This window comes from Lepidochelys olivacea (genome assembly GCF_965140295.1).
Source record: "Lepidochelys olivacea isolate rLepOli2 genome assembly, chromosome: 1".
Classification (NCBI taxonomy): Eukaryota; Metazoa; Chordata; order Testudines; family Cheloniidae; genus Lepidochelys; species Lepidochelys olivacea.
Window position 1 is genome coordinate 218,472,675 of NC_140411.1, and position 26,031 is coordinate 218,498,705.

General features: G+C 49.2%; 1 protein-coding gene across 1 annotated transcript in view; it reads right to left on the reverse strand.

The window, feature by feature from the left end:
• LOC311521021 (alpha-2-macroglobulin-like protein 1) overlaps positions 1-26,031 on the reverse strand; it is a gene marked incomplete at its 5' end in the record, with an annotated part of 37,297 nt that overhangs the window by 2,422 nt on the left and 8,844 nt on the right. Inside the window, 24 exons of the mRNA XM_084629091.1 lie at positions 112-214; positions 595-663; positions 1,115-1,205; positions 1,767-1,891; positions 3,097-3,312; positions 3,628-3,842; positions 5,350-5,512; positions 6,072-6,146; positions 6,369-6,525; positions 6,992-7,073; positions 7,304-7,480; positions 8,639-8,722; positions 9,751-9,805; positions 10,410-10,531; positions 10,836-10,962; positions 11,108-11,333; positions 15,596-15,656; positions 19,943-20,081; positions 21,586-21,735; positions 23,142-23,287; positions 23,725-23,788; positions 24,515-24,631; positions 25,113-25,280; positions 25,828-25,937. Coding sequence (XP_084485217.1) covers positions 112-214; positions 595-663; positions 1,115-1,205; positions 1,767-1,891; positions 3,097-3,312; positions 3,628-3,842; positions 5,350-5,512; positions 6,072-6,146; positions 6,369-6,525; positions 6,992-7,073; positions 7,304-7,480; positions 8,639-8,722; positions 9,751-9,805; positions 10,410-10,531; positions 10,836-10,962; positions 11,108-11,333; positions 15,596-15,656; positions 19,943-20,081; positions 21,586-21,735; positions 23,142-23,287; positions 23,725-23,788; positions 24,515-24,631; positions 25,113-25,280; positions 25,828-25,937 — 3,042 coding nt within the window. The remainder of the gene's footprint in view (positions 1-111; positions 215-594; positions 664-1,114; positions 1,206-1,766; positions 1,892-3,096; positions 3,313-3,627; positions 3,843-5,349; positions 5,513-6,071; positions 6,147-6,368; positions 6,526-6,991; positions 7,074-7,303; positions 7,481-8,638; positions 8,723-9,750; positions 9,806-10,409; positions 10,532-10,835; positions 10,963-11,107; positions 11,334-15,595; positions 15,657-19,942; positions 20,082-21,585; positions 21,736-23,141; positions 23,288-23,724; positions 23,789-24,514; positions 24,632-25,112; positions 25,281-25,827; positions 25,938-26,031) is intronic.

Genomic DNA, 26,031 nt, shown 5'->3' on the forward strand with positions numbered 1-26,031 from the left:
AATTAGCCAGGGCCTGCTCCTCTGCACAGGGAGACAAGGAATCCAAGTTATACCTGCACAGAGACACCCCCTCCTCGCCGGCCCAGATGCCCCAGCAGCTCAGCAACCCACCTGGCTGGTAGTAGTCGTAGACTCTGATGTGTCCTGGCTTCAGGTTGATCACCTCGATCTCCTGTTCCAGTTGCAGGGCATATGTCTGAGTCGTATTGCTCAGCTGGGGGTGGGGGGTTGGAGGGAGAGGAGATGCTTCACTGGTGAGCTGTTTATTTCATTACTTCCCTAAATTTGGCTCCAGAGACTGACTGTGCTACTTCTGCTGGAGTCTGGGCAGGAATTTAATGAGAATCAGGAACTCAGGTGCTGTGATAGGGCTACCCGTGGAAAGCCTTGTCTAATGACCCCCAGCCCTGCCCTGCAGCCCCCCTGCTATTCCATTCCAGGGCTCCCCACCCCGCTCTGCCAATGCCCCCCAGCCCTGCCCTGCAGCCCCCCTGCTATTCCATTCCAGGGCTCCCCACACCGCTCTGCCAGTCCCCCTCAGTCCTGCCCTGCAGCCCCCCTGCTATTCCTGTCCTGATCTCAAATCAGACCTACCTGGTCCAAGTAGATGGAGACACCGCTCTGGCTCACCTCCGTTTTCCTCACCAGGGGACTGCTCTGCAACTGGAACAGGAGAGAAGAGGAAAGGTAATGGTTGAGTGGGGTCTCTGAGGGGGCGAGGGTGAGAATTCCTATTGAAATGTTCCCCCCACTAGGCCACGAGCAGCCTCCCTGTTGGCAACCCCTATAGCCAGAAAGTAGATGGACTCTTATTACCCCTCCCCTAGCCGGGCCCTCCTCAGAGCTCTCCCCCCTCCCATTAGGGCTGATCTCTCCACATGGTCGCTCAGCTCCTGTGAGATGAGGGACAGGGATCTGCTTGGGTCATTGGGACTGGGCTCCTTCTCAAGGCATGTGTCTGGGGCTCTACACCCAGCTTTGGGGTTTAAATGTCCGAGGGAGTCAGGAGGTGACATCATCCTGCCTCCTCCCCCTGGCTAAGGATAGATCCCACCAGCACTGACCAGATGGGCCCCTTTCGCCATGCCCCCATTCTGCTCCCCAGGTGCCTTACTGATGTGCGGGAGCCTGAAGTAAGGCTGAATCCGGACAATAGGGAAACCTCCACAATCACCATGTTGGAAGTGACTCTGCTCCCGATGTAGCTGGGGCAGGGGGAGAGAGGAAGGATGCAGATGGTCAAAGACCCCATGAGCAGGGGCTAAATGAGGCTATAAATCTTCCTCCACCGCCTCCATACCCCATCTTTCCTCCTCATGCAGGCACCAGGCCCTGGATGGTCCCTTGGCATACACTGCTTGCTGTAGGAGGATGTTTAAGATGATTTCCCTGCTTTGAACAGACACAGGTCCCGTCCCCCCCACCCTCGTTTCTCCCCCAGCAACTCCCCTCTCTGTATCTCCCCACAGCTCTCTCTCTCTAGGAGGATGTTAAAGGGGCACCTTTCCTTCCTCCTCCCACCACCAACAGGCAAGTCAACTCCAACCACACTTCATGGTTACAGCCTCTCCCAGAAGCACCTGGTCCCTTCCTCCCCCTTCCCTCACAGCTGCCAAATTCGTCCTCCACCCCTTCCTCTTCAAAACGTGCAGTCCCTCCCTCCCAGCCACTAAACCCAACCAGCTCTCTGACACTCCCTCATCTGCTCCAGATAAGGGGTGCGTCCCAGGGCAGCGGTGCATACACAGGAGAAATCTCGGGGTCACCTGACATGGATGCGGACAGTGACGACGCGCATGTCACCCTTGGCGCAGTCGATCAGCTGAGTGGTGACGCGCAGAGAGAAGGTCACAGAGACCTGTGGGGGAGGCTCGTTGTACCTCAGCACGGTCTGCAGAGGAAAGAGACAGGCTGCTACAGAGAATTTTAGTTGGATCATCATTTGGAGATAAAGGTTTAGTAGTTTCCTAGATTTTAGGGCCAGAAAGGGCCACTATGACCATCTCATCTTACATCCTGCATGACACAGGCCATAGAACCTCACCCAGTAATTGCTACAGCAAGCCCGTAACTGCTGTTTGAGCTACAGCATGTCTGTGAGAAAGATAGCCATTCTGGATTGAAAGACTGCCAGTGATGGAGAATCCATCCCATCCCTTCATAAATCGTTCCAATGTTTAATCACCCTCACTGGTAAAAATTTGCACCTGGTTTCTAAAGTGAATTGACTAGCTTCAGCTTCTAGCCATTGCATCTTGTTATACCTCTGTCTGCTAGATAGAAGAGTCCTCTACTATCAGAAGTCTGCTGCCCACATGGGTACTTGTGGACGGTGATCAAGTCACCTCTTAGCCTTCTCTTGGATAAACTAAATAGATTGAGCTTCTTTAGTCTTTCATGGCAAAGGAAGGCTTTCAAGGCCACAGGTCATTCTTGTAGCTCTTTTTTGAACCTGCTCCAATTTGTCAACATCCTTTTTAAAACTGACAAGATTTGGACCATTTTCATTAATACCTGCCCATATCCTCACCAGTAAGTCCTCATGGATCAGAGTGAACCCAACTCATCACTTGGGTTCCCTAATCACATTTCATGCTCTTCCACTGGCTCTAGTTACTGCTCAGATCCTTAAACCCCAGACACAACAACTACATAAACCACACATGGGGAGCTGGGCTAGAACCCTGATGTTTCAGTCCCAGGAACACAGGCCTCTAGCACAAGAGCTATAGGAGATCTCATCTCGTATAGCTGGGACTTGGGTTCTTCTCCTTAAGGGGCAAACATCACACCTACACACAATCTCCAGTTCCCCTAGCACCCTGGGAGCAGCGTGAGACCAGCCATCCTCATGTTTACCCACATTTTGTCACAGGATCACCCTTGGGGTGCAGGGGTACAGCAGTGGGGAAGGGGATGGTAAGGAAAGCTGCTGTTAGTCAGCCCTCCATGTGCCTGAGCATCCCCCGGGACCTGGCTGCTGAGTAAGCAAGGGAAATGGCTCTCTTTGACCATGACAATGTGTTTTGTGGATCAGGCCCTGCAAGAGGGGCACCCATGGGGGCTACATCCCTCCCCATGGAAGGGGCGTCTCACCTGGGCATAGACGCAGCCGCTGCCCTGGGCCTGCACTGCGAACTCTCCGGGGATTTCTGTTAGCAGCGCTTGCTGCAGGAGCAGCCGGTTCTTGTGGGTGACCTGGAACTCCCTCTCAAAGCTCCCCTTGGACTTCACTATCACCTCCAAGTCTCCCTTCTCGCTGTACGTCAGGGCCGCGTATTTGGCCAAAGCCTGCAGGGCAACCACCGTGTCCTGGGGAGAGACAGACAGTCATCTCACTGTTTGTATGTGAGACAGAAAGGGGTGCTCTTTGGAGCCAGAAGTGTAAAACACACAGAACAGTAGGATCTCAGCAATTGAGGGCACTGAAATCAGGATTCACTGCTTCAGTGTACCTTTGCACTCCAGGGCACTAGCTCCAGGATTCATTCTCCCAGTCCCTGCACCCAGAGGTATGCACACCCCAGAACACTGATAACTGTCATATTCCCACAGCCGCAACACAGAGACTCCATCTCCAGTGGGATCACGGCCGATCACCTCCCTCAGCCGTCAGGCCTGTGTTACCTGCGTGGAAGCGAAGCCACCATAGGCGTTCTGCTGCTTGGTGAGCCAGGCCACAATGCCCGAGGCTGTGCCAACGTCAGCCCCAGTGACGTTCAGCTTGGAGAGCAGGGCCAGGAGCACGTAGGACGTCAGCTCCACGTCCACCGACTGGGGCTGGGACCACACACCAGCACTAGGTGGCAGGGAGGGGGCCTGGCTCCAGTGAATCTGCCCTCCTGGGAAAGGGAGAATAAAACAGGAGGCTATTGAGAGAGAAATCCTCAGGCCTTGGATGATGTAAGAGTTGCTATGGGGTAAATGTGACTCAATCAGCCAAACCCTTCACTCTAGTTCCCATAGAGGGGGAGGGTCCCACTGCCTGGGGTGGCACAGAACACTGGGAAAATACCTCTCAACTACCTGGGTTGCTATGTGACAAACCCATCGCTGCATATTACACCAGAAGGACCCAAGTTCCTAGGTAAATACCTTGTACATCAAATACCTGCAGTTACACACACTGCTAGGTAAATACACCAAAACTACCTACACAAGAGGCTACCCAGATTGCTCAGGAAATGGCCACTACCCAGTGCAAGGTGGACAGCCACCCAGGCCACCAGATAAATGCCCCCCACGCAGCCACACAGACGAGTAACGAATATGATTCTTTTAGCTTGTTCCCTACCCAGTTCCTCTGCCTGGCATATCACAGCCCTGCACACACTGGACCAGATTTTCAAAGAACTCAACTTCCATTTAGGCACCTAAATAAGGGTTTACTCCCAAAAGAGCCCAGCACTTCACTGTGATGAATTGGGAATATCTCTGTACAACTTACGAATTCTGCTTGATATTGTGAAGTTGTATTATGAAATACTGCTGCATCATGCACACCTATACATATGTGGATCTACCACTGCTGACAGGATCTGTTCAGGTATGCAGCAGACATGGATAGTGGGGAATACTTAGACTGCAAATAGGTTAAGCTTAAAAGTAGCTGCATCCTTAGAAAACCAGTTTTAGCTTTCCCTTCTGAATGCAGGTAGGAAGGCAGGAGCAGTAGAAAGTTACCCAAAAGACAGAACAAAGGGTGGGGTTTACATAGTGAGACACACAAGAACAGAGGGAGCCAGACTGGAAGTGTGCAGCAAGAGAGGGCAAGGTCACCCAGAAGCTGACACCCACCATGTAACAGCCTGCCTGAGTCAGGTGACACCCTGCCTTCCTCCCTGGCCACTGATGGTCCCTAAGGACAGCGAAGGGAAGGGTGAGACATTACAGAAAGCGACGGCCATTATTAAACAGTTCCAGATGTTTATTGTTTTTTATGATCTGTACTTTACTGTTCAGGCTCTGTAAGCTTAAAATGCCCTGGGGACCCAGGAACCCCGAGGCTTGGATTCCCCTCACAGAAGTTCGGTAGGTGGCTCAGAAGGGCACATCCAGCCAGATCCATGAGGCTCCCATAGTGATGCTTGCGGCCAGATTTTCAAAGAGCTCAGCTCCCAACAGACTAGGTGCTTTTGAAAATTTGGTCAAATGCTTTGTTGCATAAATGGGAGCTGGGCTCTTTCAAAAGATCTGGGCCATAATGTCCAGTCACAGCCCAGGTTGGGGAGCCCAGACACAGGCCAGGGGCGGGAGGAGTTGGGGTGCAAGACACATGCTCTGATCTGTCGCATTCTCCCTGGCATGCCCCATCTCTGTGTGTCAGTCAATGCTGTGCAGTCCTGGTACCTGTTCTGATGGCTTTTTGGTCTAGTTTAGTGAGCAGCTCCTGTGTGCGCTGGTTGTCCTGGGCCAGAGCAAAGGCGTAGGCCAGCAGTGCCTGCGTGTAGGTGCTGGTAACGTTGGGGAGGGCACTAGTGAGGCAGCTCAAGGCCTTGTTCACCACGGTGCTCTGTGGGGGGAGAAAGTACACACTGGCAATGGCTGCACAGTCATACAATCATGCACACGTGTGGGAGTACGTACACACAGGCAGGCTGACACACAGAGGTACAAGTGCACACGGGTTGATATGCAAAGGCAGATGCTGGCACCTGGGACAATCCTCATGCTGCTTCGCCTGGGTATACATCGGTACCCCTCCACAAATAGCCACCAAATTCCAGGTCAATGCCTTGTACCTCCGCTGGGAATCTACTGGGATGTTAGCGTGATTAAAAGCAACAGGACTCCATCCACATGAGCTCCCTCCCAGTGATGTGCTCCCCATGGGGCACTGCGAGCTTTTCCCAGCAGTGCCCTCCCTGTGGAGTGGTTGGACTTCTCTCCCTACCCCAGCAGTGCCCTCCTCTTGACTGCAGGTGCTAGCTCCTCCCCCAAGGAGTGCCTTGCCCATGCCCACCCCAGCAAGGCATGCAGGTGAGTGAAGTGCCGGCACTGAGCTCTCAGCTCTGCAGGACTCAGGGTGTCCAGAGAGCAGGAGTGGCACATGGAAGGGCCCTAATACTCACATTCAGTGCTTCCCCTATCTCCAGATGTGCTGCAGTGATGTAGGCAGCCAGGGGCACCTCCCCATCCACGCCGCCCTGCAAGAAGCACAAACACCCAGAGCTAGGAGAGGGGCTCAAGCAGGATGGGGACCAGTGTCCTCCCCTCCATCCCTATAAAGGCCCCTGAATCCCCTCCCTCCCCTGAACTGAAAACCCCCCAAGGCAGAGAGGGACGAAGTGTCAAGGAAGCCGAGCTGAGTCAAGCCCCATGACTGCCAGTGGAGTTCTGCGCGGGGCTGGCAGGCGCCACATCATTACCTTCATGGCTGTGTGGAAGAGCTTCCCCACGCTCCTGAAGCAGCCGCTGGGCAACTGGTAAATCTGCAGCCAGCTCAGTGCATCCCGGATGTTCCTGTCATCTAAGAAGATGTATGGCCTGGCCTGGCCAAAGCACTTGGCCACAAACGCTGTCAGCCTAGGGGTGGGGAGAGAGAGCGTGGAAGAGGGGGACGAGGAGAGGGAGAGAACAGAGACAGAGTGAATGAGAATGTGGATAAAAGAGAGGGAGAGAGGAAGGAAGAAAGAGAAAGCAAGAGGCAAAGGAGTGAGTGAGGAAGAGGGAGCAGCAGGAGGAGGAGGTCAGTCCTTGGTCAGAGCACCGCTCCCCCATTGTTGTGTCATGTGCTCAGTCCCATTTCTCTGCCCGGTTACTGTCCTCTATCCCAGAGGCGGCTGCATTCCCATGGCTTGTCTGAGGCACTATGGGCCTATCATGAAGTAGGGGGGCATGTACAATTCACAGCATGACATATAATCTTATATAATCTTCCCCATGCAGCACTGGGAAGAGTCCTGAGGGGTCAGTGACTACCTAATTCCCCCAGTTCATAGGCTCCCGGCTCCCCGCCTTCAGGGAATGAGAGAACTACCCCAGAACTTACCAGGTGTTACCTTCCTGGTCTATGGTACCAAATGCGCTGTAGGAGCCATCATGGTGTTTATAGAGCAGCTGCCTCTGGTACCCTGGAGAGCAGTGCAGAAAATTATACTGTCACCCACCAGTGCCAGGGAGAGGACATTTACAGAGTGGTCACTGAGTGGGGGTAATGAAGTGTTTACAAGATCATTGTTACAGGTATTTACATGAGTGCCAGACAGAGGAATGGATTTGAACAGGGTAGGTGCAGGAGAGGGGCTATTGGCATGGCCGGTGCCAGATTGGACACTATTGGAGCTGGGCTCAGGATACTTGCCGCTGCGCAGGAATCCCGTCGCCCTCTGCCTGATCTCCGGGGTCAGCTGCCCCGTCTTCTCCAGATACTGCAGCACGTAGATGATGGGGGCAAACAGCACCATGTTCTGCTCCCCGCAGCCACTGGGCATCTGCACCAGCCGGTCCAGGTTCTGCAGCGCTGTCCCCATGATGTCCCCTGCCGGGGCGGGACAAAGCAGAGAGAAACCCAGATGGTGCTACCGGGATAAATCCTGACAGGCTGAGAGGCAGGGAGGTTAGTTCTCCTGTTGGAATGTTCCATTATAGCATGGTAGGGTGACCGGACAGCAAGTGTGAAAAGTCAGGACAGGGGTGGGGGTGGAGGGTAATAGGAGTCTAAATAAGAAAAAGACCCCAAAATTGGGACTGTCCCTATAAAATCGGGACATCTGGTCACCCTACCCTATAGCATGGTGATGGTAGCCCTGTCCCCTGGTGGAATTGCAGCCTGAAGTATGGGGGTGGAGATGATGTTCTCACCCTAGTGGAACCTTCCGTTAAGGGGTATTTTCCTTTCCTTGGGAGGACTCCATTGCTGCATGGGGTCTTTCCACCCCATAGAATATTCTATTACAGTGAAGGTTTATTTTTACCCTGGGAAAGGGACTGCTCCATTGCACTGGGGGTTATTTTCTCCTCCCACTGCAAATACTCTCAGAGGGCGGGTTGTTTCACATCCCTGATAGAACATTCCATTGTGTGCATGCGTGCGGGGGGTTATTTTACCATTAAAGCAATTTAGGGGCGGGGCGGTATTTTCCCTCTCGGGTAGAGCATTCTTTTATAAGGAGGGTCTTTTCCCACCTCCCTGTTGGACTGTTCCATTATAACAAGAGGTGGGTCCTCTCACTGGTGGAATGGTCCATTAGATGTGGGGAGGGCAAGGTTCCCTTCCCAGCATTCAGCGCCTGGGCTGGGATCAGAACGCGGAAGCTCAGTGTCTAGAATTTGGACTTTACTGGAACCTCTCAGGGCTGACACACCAGGGAGAGGAGATGGCGGGGTGGGGGGATCCAGGCCTTTCCTCCTGCAATCCCCTGTGGGCAGCGGCTGCTGTTTTTGGTCACTGCCAGAGGCTCCCACAAGCAGAACAGCCTCTCTCCTGCTGGGTATTTTGGTGCATCCAGTCCCAGCTGGAACCTCGAAACGCCCCCATGGAAATGGGAGGAAAATGGCCTGGACTTTGTCAAACATCAGTGGAAGTTTTGGTGGTTCACGGTTTGGGCTTCCCCAGGGCCATATTCAGAGACGTAGGGTCTGGATCAGAGTCATTTCAGAGCCCCCTGCCCACGGCGCCCAGGGCCGAATTCCTTACCCATGACAGAGATGGTGGCTCTCGCTGAACCTTCAACCACATCCGGGGGCAGCTCCAGGGACACAGAATCCTGCGCTGGAGTTACTGAGACCCAGGTGTCAAACAGGAAGAGAATCAGAAAAAATGGCCTCCAAAATCCCCAGAAAACTCTCCCACTAGAGGCAGCTGTGCTCCCGCATCTCACGTACCCCGCAGCGGAACTTCCAGCCGACCCCACAGACCCCCCCTCTGCTCTCCTCCCTGCCCCCTCCACTCACCTAGCCCTCACTTCTCTCTTCCTCCACTTTATTTCCCCCACTGTGGGTGCAAGAGCCTTCTCCCCTGCCGCCCACACTGTCCAGAGCAACCTCCCTGATTCTTCCTGCTTCAGTGACTCCATCACAGTTCAAACCTCAGAGGTAAAGGCATGTTTAGTCTATTTACCTGGACCTCTAGATCTCTCTAACTCTGCTAATGGCCTTGTCATAAACCATGGAAAACATGGAGATGGGAACCAAGCTCTGAAATCCCCTCCTGTCCATCCTCTAGGGGCCAATGCAGGACTGTTCCCTATAGACTGGATCAGTCCAGAGCTGTATCTATGCTATATTTAGTTGCCTAAGGGAAGGAGCTTTCACCCTTATGCTAGCAGAAAGGACATTTATATTATAGGCTCAGTCCTGCTGTCCTTATTCAGAGGGAGCTCCCATTGCCTTTCAAATTGGAATCAACTTATATAGCTTGGCCAAGATGACAAAGCAGCAGACATGATCTCTGTCTATGAAAACCCAGGAATTGGTTAGCAAGGGGCCTCAGAAGGGGTAAGTCAGGTGAAAGGGAGACATTTGAGTCTGGATATGAGGAAGCATTTTCTTGCAGTGGTACAGTGGAAACGTGACCCCCAAGGGAAAGGGTGACTGCCCCATTACTTCAATCATTTAAAGCTACGACTGGACAAAACCCTGAAGAACAAGGAACAATCCTGCACTGGGCCCTGCACAGACAAGATGTGATCTTACCTACCTCCTTCAGATAAAACACAAAGGCTGCTCCTGAGCCAACTTTCCCAGGGCAACAGAGCCCCCCTACCCACCTGCTTATGCCCCTTTTTCCCATCTGAGCAGCCCACCTACCTCCTTTAGGGCAAAGCAAGGAGCTGTGAGCCTTCTCCACAAGAACTCCCTCTGGCTATTGGGGAGGAGACAGCAGCATTGGGGACCAGAGAGGAAGTGGAGGGAGGAGAGACATAGGGTTACAAATAGGTTATGAACCACATGTGTTTTCATGGCAGGCTTATGTGAGAAGCCCTCCTTTTCAGACATCTGTCTGGTTTCTTGCTCCATGCAACTCAAGGACCTCAGAGCTCCTGACAAGGCTGATTCCCAGGCGAGGGGCCTCTGCAGTAGGGCCTACGTGAGGGGCTGCATTCCGTTATCCCAGCATCTCAGATGGGGCATAGAGGAGGCAGAATCAATGGACACAAGGCAAGCCCTGATGCCAGGGCATGAGGGGGATAAGGTTGCCCGCAGAAGTGGGCACAAAGGGATCGAGGTTGGCATAAAGTAGAGGTAATCTCCTTCAGAAGCATGAAGCATGTCCTTTGATCCTTATTGGAGGGACCCAGCTAGACCCTGGCTCAGGCCTGCAGATGCCAGTTAGTTCCCCTAAATAAGAGGGGGCAATTTCAGACCCCAAACTTCACCCCACTGAGTATGGGGGCTGAGCAAAACATGATTTCAGATGTACTCCCCTTTAGCTATGAGAAAAGAGCTTAGTCCAGTCCCAAACTGACCTGGACTAGAAGGGGTTTGATCAGTGTATCTGTCCGTCCTCTCTCTGGTACAACTGGTACCTCCCCTCCACAGAGATCTTTGGTGGCCAGGGCCTCTGTGCTAAGGGTGATGTTCACTGACCCTAAAAACAATAGAAGACAGATTGTCCAGCAGCCATCCCCTGTGGAAAACACCCTCCATTACTTCTATAGATGTCACCTACCAGAGACAATGAATGGAACCAGTGGCCTAGAGATGAATGGCGCTTTGTCCCATTCCTGATCTTGCCAGTGCCCCTGACCTGAGGCTAGGTGGCAACTGATGCCCTAAAGCTAAAAGGCTATATACTCCATTCTTCTACCCAGTGCAATCTGCACTGAAGTCCAGTAATTGGCACAATTGCCCCCTCCCTGGCTGTTTCTCCCTCATCCCGCCATGCTCCTCACCTAGTTGTTTAGCTGTGACTCTCCAATGAAATGTCCTGGCTTCATTGGCACACAAGCAGCTGGTGTAGACGCAACCCTCACATGGCTCCAACTGGAAGTTTGGGGACTCAGCCAGGGCCACTTTGATCTAAGGGACAGCAGTGGGTGCAAACAGTCCAGGAGATGATGAGCAACATGCTATGCCCACCTGCTCCCAGGGTGAGTCAGGGACCAAGGTGACCTCTCACCCACCCTGACCCCTCACTCCTTACAGAGCCACCAGCAGGACTCACCTTGATGCACTGCAGCAGGTAGTTGTAGACAGTAGCTTTCAGGGTGAAAGTCTCTCCCCGGATCACAGAGTATGGCAGTGTGGGCTCTACAAAGAAAGGCTTGAAAGCCAGGAGGCTCGTGGTTGGGGCAAGTCCAAAGCCCACCTCTGATGTGCAGAATGCCCCCGCTTTCCACTCAGTGATGGTGTCAGGCGCCGTGACTGGGACATCCCTGTTTCCAGTGGGACTGAGAGAAAAACCATGCAGAAATAAAATCCTTTACTAGAAGGCACCAGCTGGTCATGTCTCAAGAAGGCATAGAGCCCTTATTCCCAAAGCACCCAATCCAATGACTGCAATCAGAACAACCTGAACTATGGGGCCTTTGAAATCTGGATCCAAACCCACATCCCCAGTTTTGTGGCTTGGGCCCATCTCTGTTCTTCACTCATACCATAGACAGAATTTTCAAAAACTCACTGTTCAATTGTGTTATACACATCAGTAAATAATCCAATCCTGCAAAATACTAAATACCCTCAACTTCCATTGAAGTCAACTTGGATTCAATTGTAGATGACCTTTGAATCTCTAAATTCCCCACCCAGCCTTGTAGAGCTCCGAGATGGAACTTTCACTGTTAAAATTTCTGACAGGAATAATTCTGGCCCCTGATTATTGATGAGTCAGACTGGCTTTAGTTAGGGCGAGGGTACCCTGCCTCAGGTGCTCACAGCAACAGAACAAGATTCTGCCACTAGCCAGAGAGATTTAATTAATAATGATGCCTGGCACTTTTCACAGACAGCATTCACCACCTGTGGATCTAAAAGCCTTTTTACAAACATAGGTGATTATTATTACTCCTACTTCACAGGTGAGGAAACCGAGGAACAGAGAGGTGAAGTGACTTGCCCAAGGGCAGGGAGAGTTAGTGGAAGAGCCAAGCAATAGAATCAAAGTCCCGTGACTCCCACTCCTGTGTGCTAGGAAGACAGTCAAAATGTGAGGGCACGTTAGGGGCCTGTCCTGTCGAGTCTATGTAGGGTTACCAGGTGTCCAGTTTTTGACCCAAATGCCCTGTTGAAAAGGGACCCTGGCGGCTCCTGTCAGCACTGCAGCGGGGCTAAGGCAGGCTCCCTGCCTGCCATGGCTCCGCGCAGCTCCCGGAAGCGGCCAGCAAGTCCAGCTCCTAGGCGGCTTGCCACCCAGTCACTCATCCTCCGGCTGAACCGCCACCTATGGCTTCTAGCCCCAGCCAGGCCACTACTTCTGGCTGCGAAGAATGAAGGGCGAGCACCATGTCCAAGAGGAACTCGGAGGGAGGCAGCCAGTGCTGCACAGCCCCCTTGTGGCCGGTCCACCCTGGCAGTGAGGATCCTGCGGAGACCCAGCACTGCAAGCCGCAGCGACACCGCCCATGAGCAGCACTAGGCATGGGGTGGGGAGGCAAAGCATTTGTGCCCTCCCAGCTGGATATTTACCAGCCTGAGCCTTCCTGCGCTGGCGGCTGGTGTTGGACTCCCCTCAGGCCATGCACAGGAATCCCTGCTCTGGCTGAGCCTCTCCATGCAGCCAGCCGGAGCACACCACAGCACTGGAGCAGTGCGCCAGCATTTGTGTCAGCAGACTGCAAGTCAGAACTCAGAGTTGGTGCTAGCCCATTGGGGGCCCACCGGAGCCGCCTGAGGTAAGCACCATCCGGCCAGAGCTCACACCCACTACCCCAGCCCTGAGCCCCCTCCCAGAGCCCGTACCCCCTCCTACACACCAACCCCCTGCCCCAGCCCTGAGCCCCTCTCCCCCACACTCCAAACCCCTCAACTCCAACTCAGAGCCCCCTCCTTCACCTCAAACCCCTCATCTCTGACCCCACACCAGAGCCCGCACCCCCAGCCAAAGACCTCACCCTCTCCCGCACCCCAGCGAAAGTGAGTAAGGGTGGGGGAGAGCGAGCCATGGAGGAAGGGGGAATTGAGTGAGCAGGGGTGGGACCTCAGAGAAAGGGGCAGTGGGTGGGGTCCTGGAGAAGGAACAGGGCTAAGGTGTTCAGTTTTGTGCTATTAGAAAGTTGGCAGCCCTAAATCTATGCCAAGTTTACAACACATAGTAGTAGTGATTCTGCACTGAATGAGTGTAGCTGAGTTAGTGGATGACATCACAGTGACTATTAAGACAATAACCCTATGCTTCATCACAGAAGAGAAAATCACCTGCCAATAGATAACTAGATTTACATCTCCAGCAGTAGGAAATGAGAAGCAAGAGAAAGACCAAGGATCGTGCCAAACCAACCTGATCTCCTTCTTTGAGAAAGTAACAGATTTTTTAGACAAAGGAAATGCAGTGGATCTAATTTACCTAGATTTTAGTAAGGCATTTGATACCGTGCCACATGGGGAATTATTAGTTAAATTGGATAAGATGGGGATCAATAGGAAAATTGAAAGGTGGATAAGGAATTGGTTAAAGGGGAGACTACAACGGATCCTACTGAAAGGTGAACTGTCAGGCTGGAGGGAGGTTACCAGTGGAGTTCCTCAAGGATCGGTTTTGGGACCAATCTTATTTCATCTTTTTATTACTGACCTTGGCACAAAAAGTGGGAGTCTGCTAATAAAGTTTGCGGATGATACAAAGCTGGGAGGTATTGCCAATTTAGAGAAGGACAGGGATATCCTACAGGAGGATCTGGATGACCTAGTAAACTGGAGTAATAGTAATAGGATGAAATTTAATAGTGAGAAGTGTAAGGTCATGCATTTAGGGATTAATAACAAGAATTTTAGTTATAAGCTGGGGACGCATCAATTAGAAGTAACGGAGGAGGAAAAGGACCTTGGAGTATTGGTTGATCATAGGATGACTATGAGCTGCCAATGTGATATGGCCGTGAAAAAAAGCTAATGCAGTCTTGGGATGCACCAGGAGAGGTATTTCCAGTAGGGATAAGGAGGTTTTAGTACCGTTATATAAGGCACTGGTGAGACCTCACCTGGAATACTGTGTGCAGTTCTGGTTTCCCATGTTTAAGAAGGATGAATTCAAACTGGAACAGGTACAGAGAAGGGCTACTAGGATGATCCGAGGAATGGAAAACCTGTCTTATGAAAGGAGACTCAAGGAGCTTGGCTTGTTTAGCCTAACTAAAAGAAGGTTGAGGGGAGATATGATTGCTCTCTATAAATATATCAGAGGGATAAATACCGGAGAGGGAGAGGAATTATTTAAGCTCAGTACCAATGTGGACACAAGAACAAATGGATATAAACTGGCCACCAGGAAATTTAGACTAGAAATTAGACGAAGGTTTCTAACCATCAGAGGAGTGAAGTTTTGGAATAGCCTTCCAAGGGAAGCAGTGGGGGCAAAAGATCTATCTGGCTTTAAGATTAAACTTGATAAGTTTATGGAGGAGATGGTATGATGGGATAACATGGTTTTGGTAATTAAATATTCATGGTAAATAGGCCCAATGGCCTGTGATGGGATATTAGATGGGGTGGGATCCGAGTTACCCAGGAAAGAATTTTCTGTAGTATCTGGCTGATGAATCTTGCCCATATGCTCAGGGTTTAGCTAATCGCCATATTTGGGGTCAGGAAGGAATTTTCCTCCAGGGCAGATTGGAAGAGGCCCTAGAGGTTTTTCGCCTTCCTCTGTAGCATGGGGCACGGGTCACTTGCTGGAGGATTCTCTGGTCCTTGAAGTCTTTAAACTACGATTTGAGGACTTCAATAGCACAGATATAGGTGTGAGGTTTTTTGCAGGAGTGGTGGGTGAAATTCTGTGGCCTGCGTTGTGCAGGAGGTGAGACTAGATTATCATAATGGTCCCTTCTGACCTAAATATCTATGAATCTATGACAGGGTAGACCCGTTGAGTTGACCCTAGAGAATCAATTTTTGCCAGAGATGTGTATAATGAGAATGTTATGTGGACTAAGTAAATAACAGGGATGTCTTCTATGAGGACAATGGGTGGACAGGATGGATTTAGAGGCAGCTGCCCCAGAGCAGGCAGGGTGAGCAGAACCTGGGCCCTATTTCTCAGTGATCTGAACAGAACCCAGACTGAGACACAAAGGAAAACAACAAAAGAATTGTAGGAGTTAGACAGAATAGCTCTGCTCATCCTGTCCATCTGTGGGGGCTAATGCAGGACAGTTCCTAGAGGGCTAAAACAGGCTGCTCTCAGCAGTAGGATAGTATAATATTGTACTCTTATACCAAACAAACGTCATAATGCTACAACAGGTTTGTTTCTCTGCATTCATACATCACCAGCCTCCAGTGAATGGATTCAAGCTCTTATGATCATGGACATCTAACAAAAGAAAACTGACTGAAATTTCAGCCACCAAACCCTATTTCTGTCAGTCTGGTAGTTAAAGGGTCTACAGTATATGCATCTGAACATTTTCTTAGGTGTGCGACTCAGCAATTTCCCCCACTTTTGTAAAACACTAAAATCCGACTGGATCTTTGGTTATGGCACTGCTCTACTTACCCAACCGAAAACAAATCCCACATCCAGGTTTCCGGGAAATACTTGCGAACTTTCTCCTCAACTGGAGGTGCAGGTGGAGAAATGGTGGTCCTAGGTGCTGTTGTTGTGAGACTCACAAGGAATGCTAGAGGTTACAAAAGAGAGGTTTCTTACTCTGCGTAGTAACTAGTTCTTTGATAGGTGCAGCCTTAGGACTCAACTTTGGGTTGTGCGTTCGCCTCATGTTCCTTCGACTGGAGATTTTCGTTAGCAGTGTTTGTTCACTACCTCGTGCCCCATACCAAGGCTATATAGAGCTGCGCAGGTGAACCATCCTCACTTCCTTCTCTACCAAAAAGTAGAAACACAAACTCCAAAGCAGAGGGGCAGGAGGGCAGGTATTGGAGCACCCACAGGGACACGTTTCGAGGAACTACATTTATTGCACAGGGTGAGTCATCTCTCCTCTTTCTTTGAGTAGTGCCTCAATCAGTGCTCCCCTTCAGGTGACTCCTGAGTCGTATCCCCACAGGGAGAAGGAAGCCACGGAATGGAGCCCAGAACTGAAGAGAGAACCGCTTTTCCATCTGCTGCATCGGATCTAGAGACAAGTAATTTTAACTTGTTCTTTCCCTATTTTAGCCTCAGATCTTACCTCATTTTCACTGGTGATCACTGTGTTAGATGCACTGGAATGCGTTACCTAGGGAGGTGGTAGAATCTCCTTCCTTAGAGGTTTTTAAGGTCAGGCTTGACAAAGCCCTGGCTGGGATGATTTAACTGGGAATTGGTCCTGCTTCGAGCAGGGGGTTGGACTAGATGACCTTCTGGGGTCCCTTCCAACCCTGATATTCTATGATTCTATGTCCAATTTCTAGTCACCTTTTTGGTGAAAACTGAAACAAAAAAGGCATTTAGCACTTCCACCACCCCCACATTTTCTGTTGTTATTTTTCCCCCCTCGTTGAGTAACGGGTCTACCCTGTCCTTGGTCTTTTTCTTGCTTCTAATGTATTTGTAGAGTGTTTTCTTGTTACCCTTTATGTCTCTAGCTAGTTTAATCTCATTTTATGCTTTGGCTTTTATTTTGTCCCCACATGCTTGTGTTGTTTTTTATATTCATTCTTCATAATTTGATGTAGTTTCCACTTTTTGTAGGACTCTTTTTTGAGCTTCAGATCATTGAAGATCTCCTAGTTAAGCCAGGGTGGTCTCTTGCCTTACTTTCTATCTATCCTACACAGTGGGATAGTTTACTCTTGTGCTCTAATAATGACTCTTTGAAAAACTGCCAACCATCTCAAACTGTTTTCCCCTTAGACTTGCTTACCATGGGTCTTACCTACCAACTCCCAGAGTTTCTTAAGTCTGCTCTCTCAAAATACGTTATCTATTCTGCTGTTTTCCCTCTTAGCATTCCTTAGAATCATGAATTCTACCATTTCTTGATCACTTTTACCTAAGCTGCCTTCCGCTTTCAAATTCTCAACCAGTTCCTCCCTACTTCTCAGAATCAAATCTAGAACAGCCTCTTCCCCAGTTGCTTTCTCCACCTCTGAAATAAAAAATTGTCTCTAATACATTCCAAGAACTTGTTGGATAATCTATGCCCTGCTATATTATTTTCCCAACAGATATCTTGGTAGTTGAAGTCCCCCATCACCACCAAGTCCTGTGCTTCAGATGATTTTGTTAGTTGTTTAAAAAAACCTTCATCCACATCTTCTTCCTGGTTAGAGGTCTATAGTTGACTCCTATTATGACATCACCCTTCTTTTTTACACTTTTATCCTTACCCAGAGACTTTCAACAAGTTTGTCTCTTATTGGAGACAAGTCACTCCTATGGTGGCTTGAAACTGTTCCATTTGGTCTGAGGAAAAGTGCTGAAGTAAAGATATTAATTTTGTATAGTTCATGTAATTATATTTCACCATGAGTGCCTGGTAATTCACAATACGGAATTTTAGGGTTGCAGATAAATAGGAATTTCTCCCTAAAAGGTCCAAAGCACTTCTGGTCTTTGTCAAACGCGGCTGACTTATTATGATATTTATCCTGCTCATTTACTGCGTCCACCACCAGAGAATTAGGAGGGCAGTGGGAGAATAGGAATTCAGAGCCCTTATTGAGCACATAATATTTTTTATCATCCCTTTGCATGTTGGTGGTATGGTCACTTGAGTATGCCAAATCATTTTTGTAGGATTGAGAAGGGCTTCATTGACAGGGCTGTCAACTCTGGTTGGAGTTGCTGAACAAAGAATGTTGAGCAACTTGTGCTGCAATTCTTTGACCTCCTTGAGAGGTATCTTTAGGGAGCCTGACACCCTTTTTATGAAGTTCTGGAATTGCCAAAAATCATCAGCCATTGACGGAGGAGGAGACATTACCACCTCATCAAGTGAAGAAGATGAGATAATAGTTTGGGGGATAGCCTCTTTGTCTGCCCTAGCATCCTGTTCCTCAAATGCCTCCTTCTGTTGAGCTATGTTCTGGGGAGGGGAAGATGGTATCTCCCTATCATCTGGTGGGTGGGGCTCAGGGTCCTGGAGAATTGTTGGCAGTAAGCACCCCAGGGATCCCAATATGGCCACAGAGGCCTATGCAGAAGAGAGGGTGGAATCCAAAGTTGTTCCCAACAGCCACGATGTCTTCCCCAAAATTCATTTCTCTGTGTCTCTTCAGGTATCAGAGAAGGGGTTCTCGTGTGGATAAGTAGGAGAGCCCTGGACTGATATCAAAGATAGTGAAGGGAGGTCCCCATCATCTTCTTCTTTATCCAGTGGAGGAGTTCCCATGGAAAAGCGTGGTGAGTCCGATAGTACTGAGGATGTATGTGGGTTCAGAGACCACAGAAGTCTCAGTACTGAGAGGCGCTCAGTGCCCATAAGCTCTGTAGACTCCAGTTCATCTGCCATAGATAGGTCCTTTGAGTACCTAAATTCTTGCAGTACTGAATGGTGTGGCAGTACCAATGTAGCGCTCTGACTGTCTCTAGCTCTAGACAGTACCAAGGATTTTGTGCACTCCAAGGTGGGCACCAGCAAAGACAGAGGCTGAGCTTTGTGAGGTACCGATGAACCCATCAGGGTAAAGCTATGTCCGATGGTACCATTCTTCTTTGTATGGAATACCTGTCTTCTCCGGATGGTACCAAAGCTCTCTTGGAGCCATGTTTGCTCTCAGATAAGCTATAGGGTTTCCTGGCCCTGCCAGTACAGGAGGAACTCTTCGCTTCTACGGTACTGGGTTGCGACATCAAACTTCTGATGTGGTCGAGCTACTGGGAGAGTGAGGCCTTTTGGAAGCAGACTCCTCAAGAAGGGAGTCAGAGCTCATTTTTCTGGGACTTCTAGAGGCCTCTAGAGATATTCCCTTCCTGGGAGAGTGTTGAGCCAATGCTGAAGACGTGCTAGATCTGCCTGGAGAATGTTGTACAGTGGGGTTCTCCTGACTGGGCTCTGAAGTGGGGCAGAGGGAACACTTCATCACAAGAACCTGCAACTTGATTTGCTGTTTTTTTCTTCCCCTGGATTTGAGGGCTAAACAGGTGTTATAGTTCTGTGGTACGTGCGACTTTTCAAGGCAGCAGATGCACTTCGAGGAGCCATCACAAACTGGGATGGTCTCCCAGCAAGTGGGGCAGCATTTAAACCCCCATAAACCAGGCATGCCCTCTTGAGGAAGGCAAGCCTGCCGTAAGAGAGGGGAGAGGAGAAACAATCCTCAAAATAACAAGCTAAGCTAAACTTGCTAACTAATAAACTAGACTAAACTAAAAACTAGATACAACATCTAGCCAAGTCATGCTCCGGGTGGACACACTAAAGCTCCATCTCAGGCCGAGGTGGTTGAGACGGAACTGAGGGCAGTTTGCCTGCTCAGCACTATATAGCTTCAGGGCAGGGCACGAGGTAATAATGAAAGGTGCCTGCACGGATCAAACAGACCCCGTTATCAAAATCTCTGATTGAAGGTGCGTGGGGCACACACATACCTGAAGTGGAGCAGCCATAGGGACACTATTTAAAGAAGATTCAATTACTGTAGGAACCTCAGAACCATATTCAGAGTAGATAGTCTTCCATTTGGCTCAGAGACACAAAGTGTGGATGTCAGCTAATCAGATGACAGACATGTCTTAAACAACAGTTCACTGACATTTCAGGGGGATCAACCCCTCAGTCACAGACAGCCCAGAAAGCAAGTTCAGGGCAAAGCAACATTTTGTCTCTCTGTTTTCCTCTATCACTTGCAATCACAGCATGGACTGCTTACCTTGAACTCTGTGCTGGTTTCAGCTATAAGACTGAGCCCTCCAGTGAGAAGTAAGAGGAGGCAGAAAGAATAGCTAGCAAGCGCTCACTTGTGAGAAATGTAGGTCTGGTTAGCACGGAGACCGTGCTCTCCAATTCAGTCACCATTGTTGTTGTCATAGCCACAGTAGTTGTGCACTCTCTCGGCTTCTTGATATAGGTGTTGGACATGATTTTCAAGCCCATTTCCTGAAGAAAGAGAGAAAGAAAGAGAGAAAGAGAGAAAATGCTGAGAATTTAGATATCAGAAACCCATCCTTCCCTTTCCCTCTATCAGCTGCCCTTTGTCCCTCAGGCTGCTCATCTCCCTTATAAAGCAAGGACCCAGTTTTCCCTCTGCTATATGATATGAATCTCTCACTTTGATTCAAGTGGGAATTACTTATATTCCACAGCAGTGAGACAATGAAGCCTCTTGAGTCGATTTATCAGGCCTGACTCACTCAGTGCAAGTTTATTTTTCTTCAAAGTCTATAGGGCCTATGTGGAAACAGCAGTGTTCCTATTGGACATCTTTCCCATATACATCTCTTATAAGCGGGTTCCTCAATGCACAACAAGACTGTTTCCTGTTGACCACTAATGTCAGATGCCCTCAGCAAACTGCCCAGTGAGGCATCAGTGCTGAATTGGCCATCTAATTGTAGGCATTCTAAACCACTAACCCATAGAGAATGAAGACCTTAAGTAAAACTCTTTCCTACTGACCGATTATGTTTGGAGCCCTGAACCATGCCACCAATGGGATATCAATGTATAATAACTAAATTTCCTATAGGTCACTAATATCAGGTGACTCATCCAGCTAATCAACGGAATATCAATGATTACTAGAGCTGTTTCCTAATAACGTATAATGTCAGAGACCCTGCTCCACCTAGCCAATGAGGAAGAATCAAAGATCATTACTCTGAACACCATAAACACATCAGGCTGGTGAGGTTCGCGAGACCAGCATAAGAAGTCATCTTCAGACACTTGGTAAGGGTATCCACCACGAAAAATATGGGGGAACAGCCCATAGATCTGGGAAAATCAAGAAAGAGAAAAAAATACCAGTCAGTGGAAAGATGAACCAACATACACCTTTCCTAACACACCAGAGATCTGTCTGAATGGTTGTTCCATGCTATCAAGTATGGAAAGCTTAGACCCAGCCTATGAGATAGACTCTCCAAACAGGCTCTCAGTCACGCTTCTCCATTTCTCCTATTTTCTTCTTGGAGAGGCAACATGGTCTGGTGTACTGAGCATGAGGCTGGGAGACAGGAACTAATCCTGGATTTAGTAACGTGCACTGTATGCAGACCAATGAATTATGAAGTTTGTTTACCAAAGAATGCTGCTACATGGCTGGCGATCATGTAATCGTCAAAAGCATTGGTGGCTTATTAAGATCAACAACTGAATATCCAGACAGACCACCTTAAGGGCCTAGCAAAAAATGGATCCCGGTGGCATTCCGTCTGTCCCTTTGGGATTGATGATGACTCTGTGACCTTGAGAAAGTCACTTCCCCTGCCTGTGCTGCACATTCCCCGTCTGCACAGCAGGGATAATGCTACTATTTCCCTTCGTGGAGCACTCTGAGTGCCTTGGAAGGACAGCACTGTATAGATGCAATGTAGTCGTCTTATTCTCTCTCGCTCACTTGCTCTTCCTTTCACACAGACAGACTGACAGAGTAATTTACCATGGAGTTGCTCAGTTCTCTCTCTGGCCTCATCAGTAGGACACTCTGATCCACGGCTCGGACAGCGCACAGGGATCTGGGAGCTGCCTGCAGCCGGAGACTGACCTCAGATCCAGGGAGGGCCTCATCCTCTGAGAACCCTATCTTCACCTTGAAGGGCACAAGGGGAAAGAACATGAGAAGGGAGGGGAGAAAGGCAGAGAGAGAGTTTTCTCTGCTGATCAGCCTGCAAAGTCACTAGAGCACAGAGGAGCCCCACATAATCCAGGTGAAGGTAGTCCCCTAGGATTCACCTCAGGGAAGCCAGTTGCTTCAGGAGAGAATGAAGCAGCTATGGGAGCAGATGACCCATGAGATGGGACTCTGAAGGGAAGGACAACTGAGGAGTAAGGACAATTGGAGAGTAGGGGAAACATGCAACTAGAGACACCTAAAGAGCAGAACACAGCAGCACAGTCTTCTGAGAGAACATCAATCCAGTGCACTTCTCAACACACAATCTCATCTCTAAATACCAGGTCAGATCCAAAGGACTCAGTCCTTCTCTTCAAACCCTCCATGAGACTATCCCAGGTTTCCTAAAGCAGTGGCTCTCGACATTTCCAGACTACTGTACCCCTTTCAGGAGTCTGATTTGTCTTGCGTACCCCTAAGTTTCACCTTATTTAAAAACTACTTGCTTACAAAATCAGACATAAAAATACAGAAGTGTTACAGCACACTAATACTGAAAAAATGCTTACTTTCTAATTTTTATCATATAATTATAAATTAAATCAATTGGAATATAAATATTGTACTTATATTTCAGTGTATAGTACATAGAGCAGTATAAACTAGTCATTGTCTGTATGAAATTTTAGTTTGTACTGACTTCGCTAGTGCTTTTCATAGATTCATAGATATTTAGGTCAGAAGGGACCATTATGATCATCTAGTCTGACCTCCTGCACAACGCAGGCCACAGAATTTCACCCACCACTCCTGCAAAAAACCTCTCACCTATGTCTGAGCTATTGAAGTCCTCAAATCGTGGTTTAAAGACTTCAAGACAGACTTTTCACGTAGCCTGCTGTAAAACTAGGCAAATATCTAGATGAGTCGATGTAACCCCTGGAAGACCTCTGCATGCCCCCGGTGGGTACAAGTACCTCTGGTTGAGAATCACTGTCCTAAAGCACTTGCTCACCTTGCCTGATCATAGTTCCCCATGATAGCTAGGCTCCTGTGGAATAACGGAGCTGTCAGTCCTCAGGAGTGAGACTTGTGTGTGCAGGACACAGGGCTCTCTCAACTTGTGGTTGAGGAACTTGATTCCAGAAGTCACTAGAATGTTCATTGAAACCCTCTTCTTCAGCTACCCTTCCCCTAAGTGCCTCACCCAAAACCATACATTGAAATACAGGTCCCTATATTCCCAATGAATCATTACCCCAGCCACTCAGTTACACCCAGCCACCCATATTTATCTACTCCTCACACCCTCATAACCTTATTGCATTCTTTCCCCAGATGCACACACCCATGAACCCAGAGCTCTCAGCCATGAGTCCTACCTCATTTTTGAAGCACATGGAGACCCTGAAGGGGGCACTATCAGCTATGATTCCTCCAGTGGGGAAGATGACATAAACTACAATGGTAGGAGCTGGGGCGTAGTCGGAGGTGAAGACCAGAGGAATGAAGAAAGTGCCCGTCATCACTGGATGGGGGAGGAGGGATTGGAGAGAAAGAAAGAGGAAAAGAAGGGTATGTTTCCACTACCAAATGTACCAAGATCTTCCCTTTTTGCCATCACTCTTCCTCTGCCATTTTGCTCCCTTTCTCCCTGCCTTTGTCGCATGGAATCGGGTCACTCAGAACCAAGGACATTTCCAGAGAAGCCCATGAAATAATCAGTGTCCTCGTGGACTCCTCAAGCTCTGACCTGCCATTATAGATCAGCCAGAGGATCTCCCTGTCTCTAACCACCACCTGAGGGGGCTGAGAGCTTCAGCTCATTGGATGTTAGCAGATGTCAGCCTTGCAAGGAGTGAGATTCCTAAAGTTACCCTACATGGCTTACATCATGGAGCAGAGCTTGTGGGGACACAGCACAGCACAGAATGATCACGATGTAGAAGAGTTGCCTGCACTTACTCTTTGATGACCCAACCAAGAAAGTCTTCTGACCTGAAAGGACAATCCCCACTTTCCCAATGACCTAAGGGAGAAGAGAGAAAGAGGCATAAGAGAAGGGCTAGGAAATAGAAATACGGTCAATAGCTTGACATCATTACGCAGACCAGACTCTCCATGGATGGCAACTTAGGGAGAATGAGACATAGAGCCTTTCACCCTCCATGGGACCAGCTACAATTGAGCCACTGGGTGCAGAGGACTTAGGGGGATAAAGAGACTGGGATATGAAAACTTTTACCTGTCAGGCACCAGTTCTGATCTAGTCCAGGGTCAGTAGTGAGTGAAAGTCCTGCCCATTTGACAGCTGATCAATGGACTTCATTATTGAAATTATTTAAGTGGCCCTGTTCCTAATGGCACAGTTGCCACATTGAATAGAGGGAAACAATAAATAAATGGCCACTACACTGGACATCTTAGTTTAGAGACCAAGGACTGTTTGGGCCATGGATGTTGAACTTCCCTCTCCCCTCCATAAAGGTGGTTTCTCAAATGCAGAGCTGAGGAACACTAGCAGGGAGGCAGAGGTGTGTGTGCACATTCTCTGTTCTGTGCAACCAGGGCTTGAGTCGCTCGAGGTTTCTGATCCAGCATTTTTAACCCATCACCCCCTTACATTTCCCTAGCGACTCACATAATAGGAAAAATCCACACTCTTGGGACCATAACTCAAGTCTTTCTGGTAAATTCTGAAGTCCACCTGCACCCTCTCATTTTTGCCACAGGGCAGTGTTCCTGGAACACGTACGATCCTGAGGAAGCTCTTGGTGGTGGTGTACAATGGCTGTATGAAGTGGTAGGCATTCTGGTAATACACATTGACTGTCCCTGGCACATATACTGGGTCCTGAAGCAGGAATCTCCCCTGTTAGAAAATAAACAGTGAACTCTCTGGGTGAGTACATCAGATGAGAGAGATTCTGGAACTAGGGGGGTCAAGATCCTAGACATGACTTAGAGATCCTAGGCCAAATTCATCCCCGGTGTAAATCCACTGGATTGAAAGGAGCTACACTACATACTAACTTGCTTGCACATACCTAGGCTGGTATGAGAAGCTCATGATTGGAACGTCAGCAGGTCATTGAGGAATGCCAGCAGTTATGTGAGGAGCCCAGGGCTAGCATAACTTGGATCCACAGTTTAGGAATAACGTACATCAAAGGAGCTGTTTGGTGGGAAGCCAAGAACTGGAATATCCAGAGGTGATGCAAGTCTGAAATATGGTTCTTCATTAGAACTGGTGGGGGTGGGAGGGAGATGCCTGCAGAGCACTAACCTGGTTCTGGAAAGTGGTATTAGTCCCTAACTTTCACAAATCATGAGATGGAGTCTTCCTCACTTACCTCCAAAGAGACCGAGGCACCATTCCAAGCATTCGTGTTTAGCTCAAAGGAAGCTCTTCCAGAGTCATCTGTGATGTACGTCTTGTTAAACCGCAGCCTGGTGTAGCTTAGTATAAGGTAAACTGGTGTGTTATTCATTGCTTTGCCTTGGTGATCGACGATTTTAATCTGAGAATCACATGGGGAAGAGAGGAACACAAAGCAGTTTCATCAACGTATGGAATCTCCAGCTCCATCTCACCCAACTCGCCGTCAGTATCTCCCCGGGCAGAGAGAACACCCCCGTCGCCATCAGCATTACCAGCACTGCTCTTAAGAGTCATCGTCTCCTTTATTGCCATATGAAGAGGCAGCACACAGACCCAGCAGAGGGTTACTTGGGAGCCTGGCCTACAGAATTCTATACTTTCAAATGTTTGGGGTGTCCTTGAGGTCTAACTCTGAATCCCCTGGATTTTTAGTCCTTGGGGCTTTTTTTTTTTTTTTTTTTAGCAATTGACATTCCTGTGTGGGGTTTGTATTTTTTATCGAGTCACTGATTTGTACCTCAGTTTTAACCCCACCTGAACCAAGTGTTTTGGCTGGGAATTACTCAGTCTCTGTGGCATCCCAGAGCTTGTGCTGGGGACAAAGCAGGGCAAGGAGACACAGCTGAGGATACAGTTAGGAGCACATTATTTCTGCTTACTCTCTGGAGGGTTTAGCTAAGAGTTACCTTCCCTGTGTAGATCTCGCCAGTGTAGTAATAAGGATTAACCTCCTCAAATGTGGCCGTCCCAGCTGTCCTGGAGATGAAGAAGCTGCGGGAGGCATTGACCTGCACCTCTGAGTGAAAGGGACAGGAGAAGAGATGGGAGAGAGAGAGGCAGGGAACAAAGAACCATCCCATTGGGCAATTCAACTAGAGAGCAGGCCATTT